The sequence below is a fragment of the Clupea harengus genome, chromosome 19 (assembly GCF_900700415.2).
Source record: "Clupea harengus chromosome 19, Ch_v2.0.2, whole genome shotgun sequence".
Classification (NCBI taxonomy): Eukaryota; Metazoa; Chordata; class Actinopteri; order Clupeiformes; family Clupeidae; genus Clupea; species Clupea harengus.
Window position 1 is genome coordinate 21,385,884 of NC_045170.1, and position 17,594 is coordinate 21,403,477.

General features: G+C 42.7%; 2 protein-coding genes across 5 annotated transcripts; one reads left to right on the forward strand and one right to left on the reverse strand.

The window, feature by feature from the left end:
- Positions 1-458: 458 nt before the first annotated feature.
- Positions 459-12,745, reverse strand: cdcp1b (CUB domain containing protein 1b). 2 transcript variants are annotated; one of them, XM_031586272.2, is made up of 13 exons: positions 12,657-12,745; positions 12,430-12,444; positions 8,942-9,157; positions 8,102-8,461; positions 7,601-7,819; positions 6,958-7,314; positions 6,348-6,713; positions 5,776-5,973; positions 4,964-5,338; positions 3,774-3,970; positions 3,047-3,212; positions 1,761-1,848; positions 459-1,514 (listed from the first exon to the last, which is right to left on the reverse strand). In XM_031586272.2, exons 2-13 carry the CDS (start codon positions 12,434-12,436, stop codon positions 1,025-1,027), a joined length of 3,039 nt encoding a protein of 1,012 aa, XP_031442132.1. In that variant the 5' UTR covers positions 12,437-12,444; positions 12,657-12,745; the 3' UTR covers positions 459-1,024. The 2 variants fall into 2 exon arrangements, with proteins under 2 accessions (XP_031442132.1, XP_031442131.1); XM_031586271.2 differs by lacking the exon at positions 12,657-12,745 and having other exon boundaries at positions 12,430-12,650.
- A 6-nt stretch (positions 12,746-12,751) lies between these two features.
- On the forward strand, positions 12,752-17,558 carry limd1b (LIM domains containing 1b). 3 transcript variants are annotated; one of them, XM_031586275.2, is made up of 7 exons: positions 12,752-12,902; positions 14,579-14,680; positions 14,911-14,978; positions 15,065-15,127; positions 15,480-15,610; positions 16,176-16,227; positions 16,397-17,558. In XM_031586275.2, the coding sequence occupies exons 1-7, from the start codon at positions 12,881-12,883 to the stop codon at positions 16,460-16,462; spliced, it is 504 nt and encodes a 167-aa protein (XP_031442135.1). In that variant the 5' UTR covers positions 12,752-12,880; the 3' UTR covers positions 16,463-17,558. The 3 variants fall into 3 exon arrangements, with proteins under 3 accessions (XP_031442135.1, XP_031442134.1, XP_042566577.1); XM_031586274.2 differs by lacking the exon at positions 12,752-12,902 and adding an exon at positions 13,445-14,211; XM_042710643.1 differs by lacking the exon at positions 12,752-12,902 and having other exon boundaries at positions 13,445-14,680.
- Positions 17,559-17,594: the final 36 nt, after the last annotated feature.

Below are 17,594 nucleotides of genomic sequence, written 5' to 3' on the forward strand. Positions count from 1 at the left end.
ACAACTTTAATGAATAAACATTTGCTGGGCAAATCACCACTGGGTTAAATGGAAATTTTGTCTCTTGGAAAACCGTTCACTGAGCAAAGTTTGTTCAATATCCCTAACCAGAAAATCACAAAGTACATCATACTTACTTCCCATTCCAGGAAGACAATCAAGGTGTGTCCAACTGGAAAAACACAGATGCATCTCAACAAACTTGACAATGAATTTGTACACCCACACAGTGCATTCAAGATATTTTCTTGACATTCATCTTTAAGCCACAAAAATCACAATAACAGCAATGAAAGTGGAATAAAACTACTAAGAAAAGACAATGGGTGTAATGTAGTAGTTAGACAGATTATGTAGAGTGATAGCGATTGGTAGTCAGACAGATTATCTACAATGATGTTAAGTTTGTAATCTCTTACTGTTACAACGCACTGTACAGAATACAGAGACAGATCAGATAAAACACATATGAATTTATTCCTAAAACACCATGAAAATGTACAAAGTTAAATATATACAAGACGATTAAACCAGCAAGTTTCCCATATACATGTATAGTCATGAGCAACCACACTGCATGCCTGAAAACAACAGGACAAATTCAATAATCCCATTTCCAGCAAACATTATCCAAGATAGTCAATAGCCTGATGAGACGAAAGTGAGAATGTGTGCCATAATATTGTTGGCTTGCCATCATATACAAGAACATCTTTAAAAAGAATAAAAAACAAACATGCAAAAAAAAGCAAATATCATTTGTAACCTAAAAACATTTTGTAAAATGGCATGGCTCATTGTCCTGCTGTCTGGAAGTAGTGTGCACTCTAATGCCTCTTTGAGGCACAAATACATCGACACAGACGCAAGGAATCCCTCCAGAGAGCCATGCTTTAAAATTCCTCTGCTCTGTCCGCCCGCCCATCCTTGTCCTCGCAATCCTGACAGGGGCATGACCAAGACCAACACTGAAGACAGCTGTCCATCTGGCAGCATGGTGCCTCCCTGGCCTAGTCCATTCTCCTCAAATGTAATCTTCATCATTGTCATAATCATTGTCCCAGTCATCATCCAGGAGAGGCGGTGGCAGAGGATCGGGGTCTGATAGGCGGATGGGGTTGGGGTCGCCAGAGTTCTTGAAGGTGCACAGCTCGTTGTCCACCAGGCGGCGGTCCTCGAAGCCCAGGCTTTTCATGGGGCCCAGAGGGGTGCGAGGCCTGGGGGGGCCGAAGGACTCCGCGGGGTCCAGGAAGGTGCTGAACTCCTCCTTCTTGTTGTTTTCTGGCACCTCGATGATGGGCGGCTTCACGTCCACGGGACTAGTGAAGGGACGGTAGCTTCCAGTCTCGGCGCCATTGTAGCCAGAATCCCCAATCAGGTGACTGTATGTCATGGTCTCATCGATGGAGTCGTAGACGTGGGAGCCGTTGTCTGGCTTGAAGGAAGTCTCACCTGGGTGGAACAGGTTGCCTTTGGGGTTGTAGATGGACACACGGTGGGCCAGTTTCTTTTTCCTTTTATCACAAAAAAAGTATACAATTAAATAGTCATAAAAATATAAAGACATCCCTACAAAAATATACAGTACATATTAAAGTACATACAAGTACATAAGGACACACACACGCATAAGGATGGTTCTGATAATAGTGGATGTAATGTCATTTGATGTTTCCTATGCATTACAGGTGAATTTCAAAAATAGTACAAACTGTCAAATAGATCAAAACATAAATTGGGTGTAAATGTTGTACACTCACCTGGTCACCACACAGACAACTGCTAACACTATAGCCGTGAGAACCAAAAGAGCTCCAACGACGCCCAGAATGATTCCCAACAGCTTTTCTAAAAAAAACACAAATGATTACATTTAGATTTACAGCAGAAGCCTTCATACACAGCAACATGCAGTACATATTGGTATGCGTGTTTCCTAGGTGACTCGAGTTACCGAACTGAACTGAGGCAATAGGAAGGTGCTCACATGAATGTGAAATGGAGGATTTAGGGAATGATGACACTTCATTCTGGGTTTACCATCAAAAAGAGATGTTGAGGGGGGGAGTTGTGGCGCAAGCAGCAGCATCCCTGTACCATGAATGGGTCAGAATGCCCATGGGGACCCGGTTCGAGTCCGACTCGCGGTCATTACCCAATCCCTCTCTAGCTCGCTTCCTGTCTCTCTCTACTGTCCTATCTGATTAAAAGCCCAAACATAAATCTTAAAAAAATAAATAATAAAAAAAACAGTTGTTGAGCCTTCTACTTTCTTGGACTGGTGATGGTAAATGGACACATGCATAATAGAGCACTCAAAGCACTTTACAGATGAATGCCTCAACCATCTACCCATTCACACGCCGATGGCAGAGGCTACTATCTAAGGTGCCAACCTGCACATTGGGAGCGGCTGGGGGTGCAGTGTCTTGCTCATGGACACTTGGCGAGGAGGAGTCGGGATCAAACTAGCAACCTTCCGATTGCTAAACTATTGTCCTGATGCTGATAAGACAAAAATATCAACATTGTACAACCAGTCACAGCCCTTGAGAAGACTTTGAAAAGAGTCAGTGTTCACTTTGCTCACACCAAGACATTCTGAGACTGAAGAGTTGAAGACTGAACTAGACTGAATAACTACCCATTATATGCATGTGTCCTCAAACGTACACTAAACATAAACGCTAAACTCCTAAAACCCACAAGGTCGCCTGGCATTACTCCCCAGTTGAACAACTACAGCAACAACAATCACAAACCGTTTTTCTAATCTCGTTTTAATATTGACTTAATCTCTTTCTAGTTAGTTTATGCGTTCCCTGTGGTAAGTAAATAAGGACGTGATGTAAATTAATAGCATTTGCATCTGCAAAGGACAAGAAAGTTCACTTTGAGTGACAGGGATAATACTCTCAAAGGACTGTCTGTTCTGATGAAAATAATGAAGTATTTTCTTTAACCTGCTTGCAAGTGTTGATTAACTTGCTCAGTAACAATAGCTGTGACTACTGCATCATGGGTGTGTGTGGGGGGGTGTACTTACTGCTCTTCTTCTCCACCATGACCTTGCTGAGTGCACTAAAGCTGCCGCTCTCAGGCAGACAGTTGGACATGTTCAGGTAGAAGCTTGCGGTGACGCCGAGTTTGTTGTCCAATTTCTCGTCCTCCCGCCGGCTCAGAAGCTCCTCCTCCGAGCCGATCGTCTGCACCTTTACGTTTCAGAATCAACACAGTCAGTATTTCAGCACTGCTGCAGATGCACCTTTACGTTTCAGAATCAACACAGTCAGTATTTCAGCACTGCTGCAGATGCACCTTTACATTTCAGCCGCATTATAGTATCAGGAGGTCATTTTAGGGTATGCACAGACCCTGCACACGCACACACACACACACACACACACACACCAAACTGGAAACGTAGAGTTATCGCAGGAGAGAGGCTGAAGGGCCATTTAGTGCGCCAGAAACCCGGTCTCTCTCACGCAGTATATTTCAGTCCTCTCATGCACTAAACCACCCTTCAACTTCTCTCATGCACCAAATAGCTCTTCAACGGCTCTCGTGCAGAGGGGTCTGTGCGCACCCTAAAAATAATTCCTGCCAGCACCCCGGCTTTAGATCACATTAGTAATACAGCCAGTGATGAACATTATTGCTGTGCGTTTCAGAAGACAACAGAAGGTCAACCTGATGCTACCGGTCAGTATTTTAGCACACCAGCAGATGTTTAATGTAAATGGCAGGGTGACACTGAAGGACTGCCTCACCTTGATCGTGGCATGGTTCTTTTGACACTTGGGCTGGCTGATGTTGGTGAAGAGTAGATCAGCCCGGTGCTGCGAAGGCAGCTGAATGATCCAGGAGACGGTGGAGAGGGGCTTCATGCCCCTGGGCCAACCAGGTGTGCCCAAGAGGACGGGGACCTGAACCATAGCCTTGGGGTTCACATGGAACACGATGCTCTCTGTGACAGGAGGATCATATTTGTTTTAATTATACACAGGAAAAGATCTTAAATTCATTGTGCTATTGGTTGGGGACCAAACCCCTCACCGTCACATGCAAGTATTCATACCCCACAACCTAGCCTAAGTATTATAACACATCAGGGTGCACTACAACCACCATATAATTAACAATACCTAACAACAGTAACAACAACAAAAAATATGCTTTCGTGAGCATTTATCAGGGGTTTTCAAGTGGCCACCTTCCTTCAACAGTGTTTTGTTGAATCGTTGGACCACATCATCTCCAAAAGGCTCAACAGAGGTGTCTGGCATCTGGCATCCCACACCCAACCCCCTCCCCTCCATATTCCCAATGGGTTAGGACACATCTCAATACCAGAGACAACACATACCACATTATACATCATTGTCAGCATCAAACTATAAGCTAATAACACATTTTCATAAATGCATTTTGCTTATGGACCTGTACAGATTTATAATACAATAGAGATTTTCCTAAGTAGGTGTGCTTGCTGGTTATCAAACCCCTGACACTAGTGTTGTTAGCACCTTGTTCTACAAATTGTTCTACCAGTTGAGTTTATATATAATATTTCTATTTCATATTTCTAGTAGACACAGCCCCCAGATAAGTAACCGAAAGCATAGTTCTGTCCATAAATGACTAAGCCCAGCTGTGTATTCTCTGCATGCTATGGCTAAGCAATGCCCTCTTGTGGAACAAATAAGTAATGATTACTGGACATTCACCCGTTACTATTGTAATACCGATTAGCCAAAATGGAAAATATGCTATGCTATTCTACTACTACAAAACTACTCCTACAACAACCACCACCACTACTACTACAGCTCTGTGACACACATGCCATACCTCAAAACTACAACCACTACAACAACTGCATTCACCACTACTACTATCACTACTACTACCACTACTACTACTACGCTATGGCCTGCTATGACTGTAACACATGCCACACCTTTGATTTCAGGTCCAAAAGAAACATTGAATAGAGGCATGGCCAGCCCACTCCGGAGCTTCATGGCACTGGCGGCCGTGGCCGTGATGGTGACGTTGTTGTGGATCTGGACCTTGCGGATGACGCCCCCGGAGCAGAACTGGCCGACCGGGCTCCCGTCACTCTCTGCCACGTGCAGAGAGAACTCGCCACCGCATTCGTCCCCTGGCAAAGACTGCCGCAGGTTGCCCGTGGGTGACTGCAGGGCCACGGTGCCATGTTCAGGGACACGGAGGTGCCAGATGGCATTGTGGATGGGCACAGGGAGGCACGTCTCTAGAGTAGGGATGGTCAGGGGGGTCCGACTAACGGCGCATGCAGCTAGGCTTTGGCATTCTGAAAAGACACAGAGTGGCGATTTTCATTTTATGGAGGAGCAATTCACTGAAGTTTCAGTTAGTTAATCTCTCTCTCTGTCCCTTCAGGGTTTTAAAGTTGAGAAGTTTGGTTTGGCTTTCTTCATAATATGACTCATTATCAAAGCTGCATTTCAAAAGAAACGTAACACTAACTCATGTTAACAGAGCCCCTTTGTGCCGTGTCATAAATACAATTCCCATTGTCATTCCCATTCTCCTGTTTCTGTGGTTGCACAGATTTGCTGACCAAAGCAACAGTCAGGGTCAAACAAAGTCCAAGAGATACAATTTCAAAGTGTGAGTTATATGGCAATTTTAGACAACAAAAGCACAGGATCAAAGAGAGTAGTTTTCTTTCCCTCTATAAATTGTCAAAATAAAAAAAGAAAGAATAGCACCAGATTTTAACCGCACCTATGGTTTTGGTAACAGTCAGAAGGAGGTCTTTACTGGGGCAATCCAGGAAAGACAGGGTGGATTTGGCTCCTGGGGGAACGGTGATCTTCTCCTGAGCCGTACCATCCACTTCCATCTCACAGTAAGACACAGGGTTGGTGTTCTCAATGTTAAGGGTGATGCCTGCCTCTTTCTGCATATTTACAGCGCAAAGATCTGAAAAAGATGACAATATGCATAAACATGTGTACTAAAATATCAACAGATTCCAAGAGTCCATAGATTTGCCAAATTGTATATTATAATTGGCTTTCCCCAAAGATATACCACACTTCAATTGCAATTAACTAACTAACAAACATAGCAGGTTTGCTTCTGTATATTGTATTGTATACTTTTTAATATATCAGTTTTAAAGATATTTCGGTTGTGTCCCGAGGGCATTGTCAATAAACTATTCTGAGCAATTCCTCTTGATTTATTTTATTTTATATTGACCATAAGAAGCACCTTGATTGCCCCCAATCTTTGAAAAGTGGCAGAAAAAGAAAGTTTATGATAACATGGAAATATACAAATGGTGTCCATACGTGGTACGCCGCTTCGTAAGACGGAAACCCTAAAATTGAGGGTGAGCTTGGGAGAGCCAGCTTTCTTCACGGAGTCACAGTTCTGCAGGAGGAGGCTAAAGCTGCCCTGTAAGTTGGCCGGCTGTTCCTCGGTCATGCTCTTCACGACGGGCGCTTTGCCCTCCTGCTCGTACCTCACCTCCACCGCCTTGGTGCCACAAATGGGTGCCGTGTGGCCCAGGAAGGAGACGGTGAAGTTGTGCTTGGGAGGCACCACAAACTCCCACCCCATCATCTCGTTGCTAGGGAAGCCGCTCACGTAGTTGGCAGAGAAGAAGTCAGAGTAGGACTGACCGCGGGGTAACTGGGGCTGCACTATTGCCAGCACTGTAGAGGACAGAGAGAGTTGAGGGGGGAATTTGAGTGAGGCTGACACAGAACACAGAACCAGGTGGCAAACGGACATTTTCACAACACTCTAACTATGTCAAGGAAACCAATCAAATAGTTACAGAACCATTGTTTAATAGTATCTATAGTATCTCAATTCCCCTTTTTTCCCCTTTTTCCAGACATCACACAATTGTGTATCTAAAGCTTTTTTGTGTATCTAAAAAATTTGAAAGCATACTTTTAGTGTCTGGCCCAACAGAGACTTTGATGGCAGGTGTGTCCAGTTTCTTGTTCTTTGGGACAGACAGGGACACCCTTCCTTTGTAAAGAACTTGAATTTGACTTATGGTGCCATTTTTGCAGAAGGTGCCAATAGTGGCGAGTCCAAATCGCTGGTATGTAATGATGCTGTAGGTGTGCTCATCGGGACAGCTTTCTGTGGGAGCAATCTGCTTCATGCCGGGACTTGGGAAGTCCAGCTGGAACGTCCGCGATGGGTCGACCTTCATGTCCCAGGTGAAGCTCCGCTGAAATTCTGGGAAGAGACTGGAGTCTGCCAACATCTCTTTGCTGCTGCTGGGGTCCCCAGTGTAGTCTGAGGAAAACATTTATTTGTTTTTAAAGTTCTCACAAATGAAATGAGGGCTTTTACAGATGGTTTGGTTTCAACATGACACATGCTCAATTCCAATAAATTGAAATGAACTGAACTCTCAACGTCTAAACTAAATATAGATTAATCTCATCACTGCCCTTTGTTTTGATGACATTTACAAGACATGTCTGTTTTTAGCTAGATAGCTTGGAAGTTTTAGACAAACACTCCATGAAGTTCCTATTGTGTTCTAAATAGCACCAATGCTAACAAAAGGAATGCTCACCAAAATCCCTGTTAATCTCTACTTTGAAGATGTCTTCAGGTTTTTCACAGGTGAATTGGATGGTGGTGCTGAGTGGCTCTCGCAGGATTAGTTGGGTGTTACAGTCAGGGTTGGGCCCCGCGCCCAAACACACACTGCACTCTGCCGCCGCCGATGCCGCGTCCCTGCTGATGGTTACCCGGGTGTCGGGGTCAGGGGTCACTTCCATGGTTCTGCCCTCTGGAGAGGCCAGTGTTCAGAGAAAGAGAGAGAGAGAGCGAGAGAGAGAGAGAAAGAGAGAGAGCAAGAAAGAAAGAAAGAAAGAAAGACGATAAGGAGAGGGGATAGGTTAGAGAGAATTCTTATCTTGACAGATGGCTTAATATTTTATACTAGTTCATTGTAATTCCTAATGCTACGCATTCACAGTAACTCATAATGTTATGTTATACATTCTAAGGTAATTTCCTATGCCATTCATACGCATGCCTAAACCTAACATAGTGGCAGATTTGAACTTACTTTTGACGGGTTTAGGTTTTGGAGCGAGACTAAACACAGTAGGAAGCACCTCCCCTTGTGGTGGAACCACTACAGACACAGAAGCCTTGCTGGGCAGGTCCAGATGGGTCACGGTTCCATTCCTGCAGTAGTTCTGGGTCTGAACCGCTCCTTCAGCATCAGTTTTACTCACTGAGTAAAGGTACCCATCCTCACAGGCCTCTGATTCAGGAACGTCTTTCAGGCCCGTGCCTGAGAAGTCCAGACCCAACAGCGTCCCATCGGGACCACTTATCGTCCACAGGAAGCTTCTGTGGAACTCGGTGAAGAGAGCCGCTTGAACCTTCCCTGCTTCAGGGCTGCAGGAATCACTAGTGCAGTCTGGGTAGAAAGACAAAGAGTTGTCATGTCATGTCAACAGTCAGTGAGTTCTAAGGCGTTTGTTTAATTCTTGTCAGAGTAAATGTATAGTGAGACGTGTTGAACTTGGAGCGAGTGTATTTGTTTAACTTATTTATTTAACCATCCATCATAGAGACTATTCAATGTAATATTCAGGGATTTGTTGTTTTATTAGAGACACCTCCTCTACTGCCCATTGCCTAGGCTGTAATTTAAGAGGCAATAACCCTTTGAAACATCTACCCCTGGCCTCCGCAGTCTCCATCCTTGGGGAAAAGTTGAATGATGCTACAATGCTGTATGGTGTACTCCATAGATTTAGTTGTGGAAATAAAAGAGAATTGGCTCTAGATTTGCATATGTCCAGTTTTTCTCTGCATTGTGTTTCTCTATTTGTTTATTCTTGACTACAGAACACATTTCTTACTGGTGCCATTTACTGTAAGCTTCATCACTCACCAACTCTCCCCTCAGTCTTCACTTTATAAACGTCCTGAGGCTTGGTACAGTTGAACTGGATGGTGGTTTCCACAGGCTTGGACAGAACAAACTCAGTAACGTTGCAGGTGAGATTCCCTCCCTCATCCACACAGGCATCGCAGCCTTCTCCATCGGTGTCCTTAGCGATAGTGATGATGGAGTCCTGGTCAGGCGTCACAGTGACGCTAACGCCCACTGTGGATTCATTTTCAAAATGGCACATTACATCACCACTAGATTTCATGAACGTGTTAAGAAAGTGGGTGTTCACCCTGGCATTGTAATCACAGGCAATCTGGCTTTGCTGACTAACACAGCAGAGTGGGGACAGGAGGTGGAACACGTGTAATAAGATACAACTGACTCAGACCAGAGAGGAACGCTGTGTTACTGGGTCACTAACTTCCCCAAGCTGACTAATAATAGAGGATTCATCTGACAGATTTATTTAGGTGAAAAGGACTGAAAATCACAAATTCTTAGACTCGGACTCACTGTTGCATGATGGCAACTTTACATTGTGAATCTGAATGATGGGATTTGCATCCTCATTTACTGTTCAGTGAGGACAAGAACCGATATACAAGAGAGAAGAGAAACACACGAGAACACTTCACACGGGAACACTTCAAACAAAAACATCAAACCAGAAAGCTTTTGACTTTCGGCATGACTTAGGAGGGACAAGAGGGGTAAACACAAGAGAGAGGGGCATCAGGTATACACCCAGGGGCAACAAACCGTCTGTCTGCCTATCAGATCACAGAGAGCCGTCAGGCCGATTTCTGTGTGGAAACAGTGGAGGGATTGCTTGTTTTAGTCCTGCCAGGATTTTGCGATCTTGCATTTTCGCAAATTCAAGGATTTCAATTTTGTCTTATTACTGCAATATTTCTGCAAAGAAGCGCAAAATCTCGGAAGTTCTGCATCATTAGCAATTGATTTTGTTTAACTCGAGACCACTGCAATTTTACCTGTAATTCTTGAAAATTCCGTTTCCTTTGGCCGCAACAATCAGAACAAATCCTTGCAAGATCCTGGTGGGATCATAATGTTTAGGAATTACCACAACAAACAAACAAACCAACCTCAAAATCACGGCAATTTTTACCGCAATGTTCCCCAGAAAACTTTCCACAGCGAATTCAGTCACTTTTAGCCACAACAATCCTAACAAACACTCACAAGATCCTGAAGGGACTTTTATCAGGCTTTTTAGAGGCAAAATTTACACCAAACAGAATGAGATTGTAAGGCAGGACGCTGGTCAAATGCTCATGCATTTCACACTAGCTCAATTTCAACCTAATTTCAAGCCAAGCTGAGCCTGAGCTTTGTAAAATGCACTGTGGTTTAGTCCAGAACGAACTTGGTGAATTGATATACTGTGAAAGAACTGGAACTACCTCATACATGCAAATATCAAAAGTTAGGTGTCATTCTAAAGAGCGTGCCACAAAAGGGAATTCAACCAAGCCAAATGTAATGAAATGTTTCATTAGTCTGGAGCTCCAGTGTAACTCAAAGGGAAACAGTGTTCACTGTGCCTTACTTCAAATATTTAAATATGCCTCAACGACGAGGCATTGACTCACATGTCTGAACTTGAGAAGAACCGATTGCACAAATGCGTGCGCTCCTCATTTTCAACAACCTCAAGGGGAAGACTTACTTCGGAGAGTGCAACAGAGACTTACAAGGACATATACCACTGGAAATCCGATTGAATTACAATGACACGGTCCAATTGACCATGTATAGGCACACAGCACACGCTTGCTCAACCAAACACTGTCTGAGCAAAGCTTTGACAAAACATATTCACCTTCTAATACACAGAAAAACACAAACACCAGCACTATTAAAACAGTGCTTGTTGAGTATGAAGCGATGAATAAGCAACATCGATATCAACCTCCCAGTTTGGTAACTCGGACACACCTGTCTTAGTAATATAGTCCAGGGGGAAATACAAACACACAATGTGTTCCTTCACATTGGGTAACAGTATATCATTATCATCATCGCCACCATTAACTCATGAAAGCTAATATTGAGACAGCTGAACCTGTTTCCCCTTCTCATCACTTCTCTATTGAGATCACTGTTACTAATAATGATGCTGACAATGACCCTCTCTCACCTAGACTATAACAGTGCTGCAATGAGAGTAAACAAAGAACTGGACTAATCAATAAATAGCAACGCTCATCACTTTCAAAACCCAATAACATGACCACACCCCAAAATAAGAGCATCAGACAGAACTGCTTAGAAGTCTGGCCCACCATACGACTTCACTGGGACAGACATTATGTTGTCATGCAATAGAGTTCCAGATGACGCAAAACAAATTTAATTAGACGTTTCCTTTGAGGGACACTGCAAGCAGTGATGACATAACTAGCTAAAAATGTCAAAAAAGTTTAAAAGACTTGTGGTGAGATAATGAGATATGAGATAAGCTGGGAAGTGAGAGAAACCATGACATTTAGATCGCAAACCTGACTAAGCACTTATTGAGGTGGCCATCATGTAGGCTACTAGACTTTAAAGCTAGAACTGGGAACCATTCAGTTCTTAAGCCAGAACATAACACCCACTCACAAAGCAAGACAGGCATGAAAGAAACCCCTTTGTTTATCCTCTACAAGCAGTTAACACAGAGAAGAATTTGCAGAGATCTCACCCGAATTACCTCCACCCTTTGGAGAAAACTAAAACATGTAAGGAGATGTCAGTAGAGGTGAGGGCCACAACATATCATCTACAAGGCTTTGACAGTTGGAATAACTAGTCGTCAGTAACCATGTGACTGCCGTACAAGGCGTTCCAAGTGCCCCTAGGTCAGCAACAAGAATTCTGACATTTTTTCCCCTAAACCTGCCAGACTGACTCTGACTGACTGACAAGCAAAACATCTGATCTATCAGGGCATACACATGGGGTCAATTAAACCGACATGAAAACGCTGAGTCAATGTGAAAATGTGCCATGTACAAACAAGTGGTTTGGTGGCACTGTGGGAGCTGTGAGCACAATGGCCTCAATTTGTGCGGCGGCAGATTGTTGCTTAATGATTAATAGAGTTCTGATCCCATGGAATCCTTTTCTGCTCCCATAAACGCACAGTTAATGTAAGAATACTGGGTCAGGTTAAACCAGTAAGAAAAGAGATTTGACTTGACTTCTGTTTCAAAATATCAATGCAGGCAACAAAAGGTGAAAATGTGATACCCAGAGGCAGAAGCAAAATCCAAACGTTACTGCTTGTCACTTGAATGTAACACAGAAAGCCGAGTTACGTCTGGAATTTTCAGTTATAGATCGTGTCATCAATACACGCAAACATATAACCATGTAGCCTAGGCTAAGAGCACCTTTTGTGCCTACATAACGATAAGCACGTTCAAGAGAGAAAATTCACGTTATGAAATATGTGGCTTAACTGGCACTGGTTTGCTCACCTGCCATTTGCGAAGCTGGTTTCAGGAGTAGTCCAAGAAGGAGTTGAACCCAAACGACGGAGAAGGAACGCATGTTGGAGAGGAAAATATCGGAGCTTAAAATATAAAGTCATACGATTATGAAGAACTCCAATGTAACACGCAAATCAGAGGACCTTGCATATTGGAGGACACCACGCTTGAATGCCTTCTATGGCAGAGTCACCATACGAACTTCCTGATATTACCTGTTTCGCTAAAGGAAGGGCGTGTATTTCTACCTGTTGAAACTTGACACAATTAAAGACAGGTTCCATATGTCTACTTTTCAGTTGTGCGTATAGCCTAAAACAAATCGCTCCTTCTGAGAAGAAACCCCATGTGGTGGAATAGTGCATGACTAAATAACTCTAATAATTTATAAAGCTTCTAAAATATCTGAGTGCTCACTGGGCGCGTCCTTAGCGTTTGCATGCATGCAGATGCAACACACGGTACGGATGGTTACCCTTCCTTTTTCAATCAACAAAAACAAATACAATGGAGTATCGTGGAATAGTGAGCTATTAGTTCGTTTCCTGTATGACTGCATAGACAACTAGTGTTTTTTGTGTTGCATAATGATGGTCTCTAGTTTCGTTGAGAGTGTAATTATGAGAAGGCAAGAGAGGCTTGGATCAATTCCTGAGTTGATGATGATGGCCCATTGTCAATACCCGAGAATACTATGGAGTTTTCCCTTGTCTCCACACGCCCATTAACAACAACATTCCTAAGAGTGAGGCGCAAAAACCCTCAGGCGACGTGTTGTGGTGCTATAATGATAACTCGTAGTCCAACGCACAACTACTGGTATCACAAGAAGCGTAGCAAAAGCGTATATTTGCTACAATTACAAGTGTTTTATTCGATCCCACGACGACCATTCAGCAGATGTAAGTAGCATATGCTATACTAAAAGTCCATGAATGATATGCTTACACGGGCATGGTTATATTGAACATGCTTCATTTTAACATGTTACATATTTAACACGTAGTCTGTTGCCAATCAAAAACAACTACCATTTTTAGAAATGACTTAAAGGAAGGTTTTAATTTAAGGTTTTAAAAAGTCCATACTACAGAGGAATAAAAATAGCATATCAAAAATGTAAGGTATTCCACAAGCTGTCAATAACCTTATATTATGGGGGCAGATTTTTTTTACAATGCTGGCACAAGGTTTGACCACACGGTGGCAGCAGAGCATTACAAACTGAAAAATGTAGGCCAGTAGATAGCATCATCAGATACTGTGTGCATAAATCGTAAGCATAATACAGGTTTAGAATTCGTCTGTGTGGAAGTGTTTCCTCAGATGAATCTTGCAGCCAATAACACACAAGTTATAACTTGGCCTGAAATGTGGAATTTACTAGCCTGCTTGGCAATTTACTGGGTATTACACTCATAAGTACTAAAACTTTAAGACTGGCCAAGTATAGCCAGGTGGTCAAAATCCTCATACAGTCATTTAGCCATGGGGGTTCCAAAAAAAAAAAAAACAGCTAGGGGCAGAAAAGCCCCCCACAGTGCTTAAAGTCCATCCCAAGCCCACCCCACCCTCCTCTGTGTGTGTCTGTCCCCCAGCCCCCCAGCCCACACCCTCCACCCACCCACTCCACCCCCATTTCTGAGACACACAGACAGGGACATCCAGCCTTGGCTCCCCTTATAGCCCAGGCTGACAGCCGTCTGTAGCTCAAATTAGACTTCAGTCAGAAGCATTGAAGACAGGACATGACTACTGAGCCAAGCTTCGGTGAGGAAAAATAAATAATATACTCCAGTTAAAATAGTTAGTGCAACCATTCAACCTTCCATACTTTATTCACCTTGTAACATTACACTGGTGAATTGTTTTGCATGGGAGTAGCATTGCATATTGCATTTGTTGTACAAAGTATGTAGGCCTATTGTGTGTCAGTTATCCATAACAATGTTGGCGTTTCGTTCTCAGCATGTAACAATATACTGTCAAAAGGAGCCATGCCCTTGCAGCATATTCACAACCAACTGTTTTGACAAAAGTGCTGCTCTTGCCCCAAGTCGTGGATATTTTGATTTATACCATATATCCTGTTATTCAAGTATTTCAAACAGCCGTCTTTGTTTTACTGCTCAAACAGGAACATGTGTGAGGTGCAGTCAGAGGGTATACGGAGACGGCCAGGCCTGTCAGGCCATGGGAAAGCTCTACCATGACAGCTGTTTCACCTGCAGTGCCTGCAGTAAGTGGACATTCCTGGAGCTATAACAACACAATTGTTTTGTACAGTAATACGTCTATTTAGAACAAGTGGCCAAGAGATTTTACTTCCTACAACACATTTATTTAATACAATGATTCATCCATTTGAGAAAGGTGGTCAAGACATTTTGCTCCCTAAATCTTCTATTTGAGAAAAGCAGTCCAGCATTTCTTTTTGCGCTCATGTAGTCTTTTACTTCCCGTTCAAAGGCCAAAGGCTACAAAAACAGCCTTTCTACAGTGTGTCTGGTAGACTATTCTGCAAAGATCACTTCATGGTGGGTAAAATAAAAACTCTCTAGGTATCTTGGTAGGAACTTCGGATGATTTATTGAGACATCTCACATGACCTGTGTTTTCACAGTACTCTGATGCCCATCAATCATCAGAGAGCTGTAATTCATGTGGCTTTCTAATTAAGGATATGGTAAGTCTCTTACCATGTGACTTATTTAACCAATGGATGAGTGTTGGTCTAACATTTTGTATACTTTAGCAACAGAATATTGTACGTATTTCTTCAGCAGAAATGTATACTGAGTGTTGAGATAGTTTGTTTTTCCAACTTTGGTTTATCCTGTAGTTTAAGCATTTCAAGTTTTATCCAAAGTGACCTACAGAACATAATTTTTAATTAGAACGTTAAAACCTCTATCTGTGGTCAAACTATTATTCTATGGACCGTTTGTGATATTTTGTGTTACGCCTTTCAAAATAATGTCCTTCGCTCTTGGCTGGACTTAATAATACGTGACCTTTAACCCCTTTGTTTTGGGCAGGTCCTCCAGGCCATGGGAAAGTCCTACCACCCAGCCTGCTTCTGCTGCACAGTCTGTCACCAGAGTCTAGAGGGGGCACGATTCTGCCTGGACTCAGCAAACAGGGTGTACTGTCTCAAAGACTACCACAGGTACAGAGCAAACCAGTCCCTCAGCCTTACGCTAATGTTGGTGACACACCCTAACTCTAAAGCAAACATCGCAAATTCCCTTGATGACAATGGAGACAATGAAGTTTAGAAAATGAAAGCATTTATCAAAACCTACAATCATTCATCTTTCTAAGCAATTCATTTAACGCCTCGTAATTTCAAATGTTGACAAAGAAAGCCCATTGTTTACAAGAAACGTAAAGGTACAGACTGCAATTCTGGCAAAAGGTTGTTGATATTTGAGCTCAACATCTAATCAAATTACACCCCTCCCTTTCGTGTTCCTAAAGCAATTTGTTGACTGGCTGGAATAATGTAAGGCGCAGTCTGAGCCACACTGTTTGTTTCCCATTTAGAGAGCAAGGACTGTGTTCAAACACAGGAGTGTTTTTGAGCGTGCACACACAGAACGGACCACTAAAGGGGCAATTAGTTGAATTTGACAAAAAGTGGATTGGATTCGAGTCATGGACCACACCTTTAAGTCAGTGCCCACTTTCATTTCCTCACTCTTTCTCCTCCTGTTCTTTCCTTCCTGCTGCAGATATGTAGCCCCAACCTGCGCAACCTGTGCTCTACCCATCCTGCCCACTGAGGTAAACTCAAACCACAAACACATTTTCTTTTCCTAATTACTATCTGTACTACCTACTATTTGTAATTATTATGAAGATATTGTATATTTAAAAAGAATATATTACGTTGTGTACAATATCAATCTTATTTGTGCTGACAGTCTAACCATTTGAGTTTTTCTCCCTACAGGGATCATTGGTGACAGAACGCATTGTGTCCATGGACCGAGATTACCATGTGTATTGTTTTCACTGAGGGCCTGGGGTAAACATATATAAAATAAACATCATGAATGCAATTAAGGAGAGGAAGATCACAATCTTCATGGTCAAATGTAGGCCTAACCAGCTATGTCCAATGTGGCCAAAAGGCTTGAAGTCTTGAAATGTCGAACTTTAGACTCTTCTATCATGTAGAGATTTTCATGTATCTGTATTTAATCCATATCTGTTAACAATCACCTTGTATGGACTGACCCAGGGGAAAGGAAGGGGAATAGTTCATCAGACACCTGACACGCTTGACATGTCAATATGACCCTATTTCTACTTCCTCCACACTTAGATTGTCTCACAACAGGTTGTCTCATGGCCTGTGCAAGTGACAGCCAGCGTAGGAAGATGGACTTAATGACATATTATCAACATAGGCTCATAACAGTGAGATAAAAACAAGTTCTAGGACATGTCAGACCCAAATATGGGCAGATTTGGCCCAGATTGGTGATGAAAATTCCTTTTAGATAAAATATGATCATGACACTTGTGTGGGTGAGCAGGGGTGGGGAAGAAGTTGTTGACAACAGAGCAGATACAAGAAGTTGAAAAGTTCCGTGTCTGACAAACAATTAAAATGAGCCATCCCGACTCTGGGTTGAGATGCAGGACAGCAAGTTAAAGGGAAAACCCCAGAAGGATCAAAACAATGAAATCATTCCTGACCTTTACAAGGCGGGGGATATAGCTATACAACTGCATGTTGTTATGCTTGATTTTTAAAGGTTGAAGATGGGAGAGAAGATGTATAAAAAGACTGCTTTGCACTTATCTATCATACATACTCAACTGTCATAAATATCCTTTTATCAATAGATCTTAAAGTCCAAAATAAGTTGACATTTGGGGTATGGCTGACAGATGTCCATCTGGGGGTATTTATGTTTCATTGCCTTGGTAAGGTGGGAATTTCCTGAGAGAGTTGAGAAAGTTTTGGCCTATGTCAGTTGCTTCATGAACCAGCTCAGTTTAATGTAACCTGCCTGTGGTACAATAAACATCCAATAAACATCAGACTCTGCATTCTCCTCTGAACACAACTCATTACTTCTTATAGAAAAGACTTAAATGTACACGCTAGCAAAGAAGAAGAAAAATATACAACAGTGCAT

Coding starts and splice junctions, on each gene's coding strand:
- limd1b (XM_042710643.1), top strand. CDS start 14,389: ATGTTGGCGTTTCGTTCTCAGCATGTAACAATATACTGTCAAAAGGAG. Junction 15,128..15,479: donor GCTTTCTAATTAAGGATATG/GTAAGTCTCTTA, acceptor TGTTTTGGGCAG/GTCCTCCAGGCCATGGGAAA. Junction 16,228..16,396: donor TACCCATCCTGCCCACTGAG/GTAAACTCAAAC, acceptor TTCTCCCTACAG/GGATCATTGGTGACAGAACG.
- cdcp1b (XM_031586271.2), bottom strand. CDS start 12,502: ATGCGTTCCTTCTCCGTCGTTTGGGTTCAACTCCTTCTTGGACTACTC. Junction 5,339..5,775: donor GACTGTTACCAAAACCATAG/GTGCGGTTAAAA, acceptor GTGTCTTTTCAG/AATGCCAAAGCCTAGCTGCA. Junction 1,849..3,046: donor CATGGTGGAGAAGAAGAGCA/GTAAGTACACCC, acceptor TGTTTTTTTTAG/AAAAGCTGTTGGGAATCATT.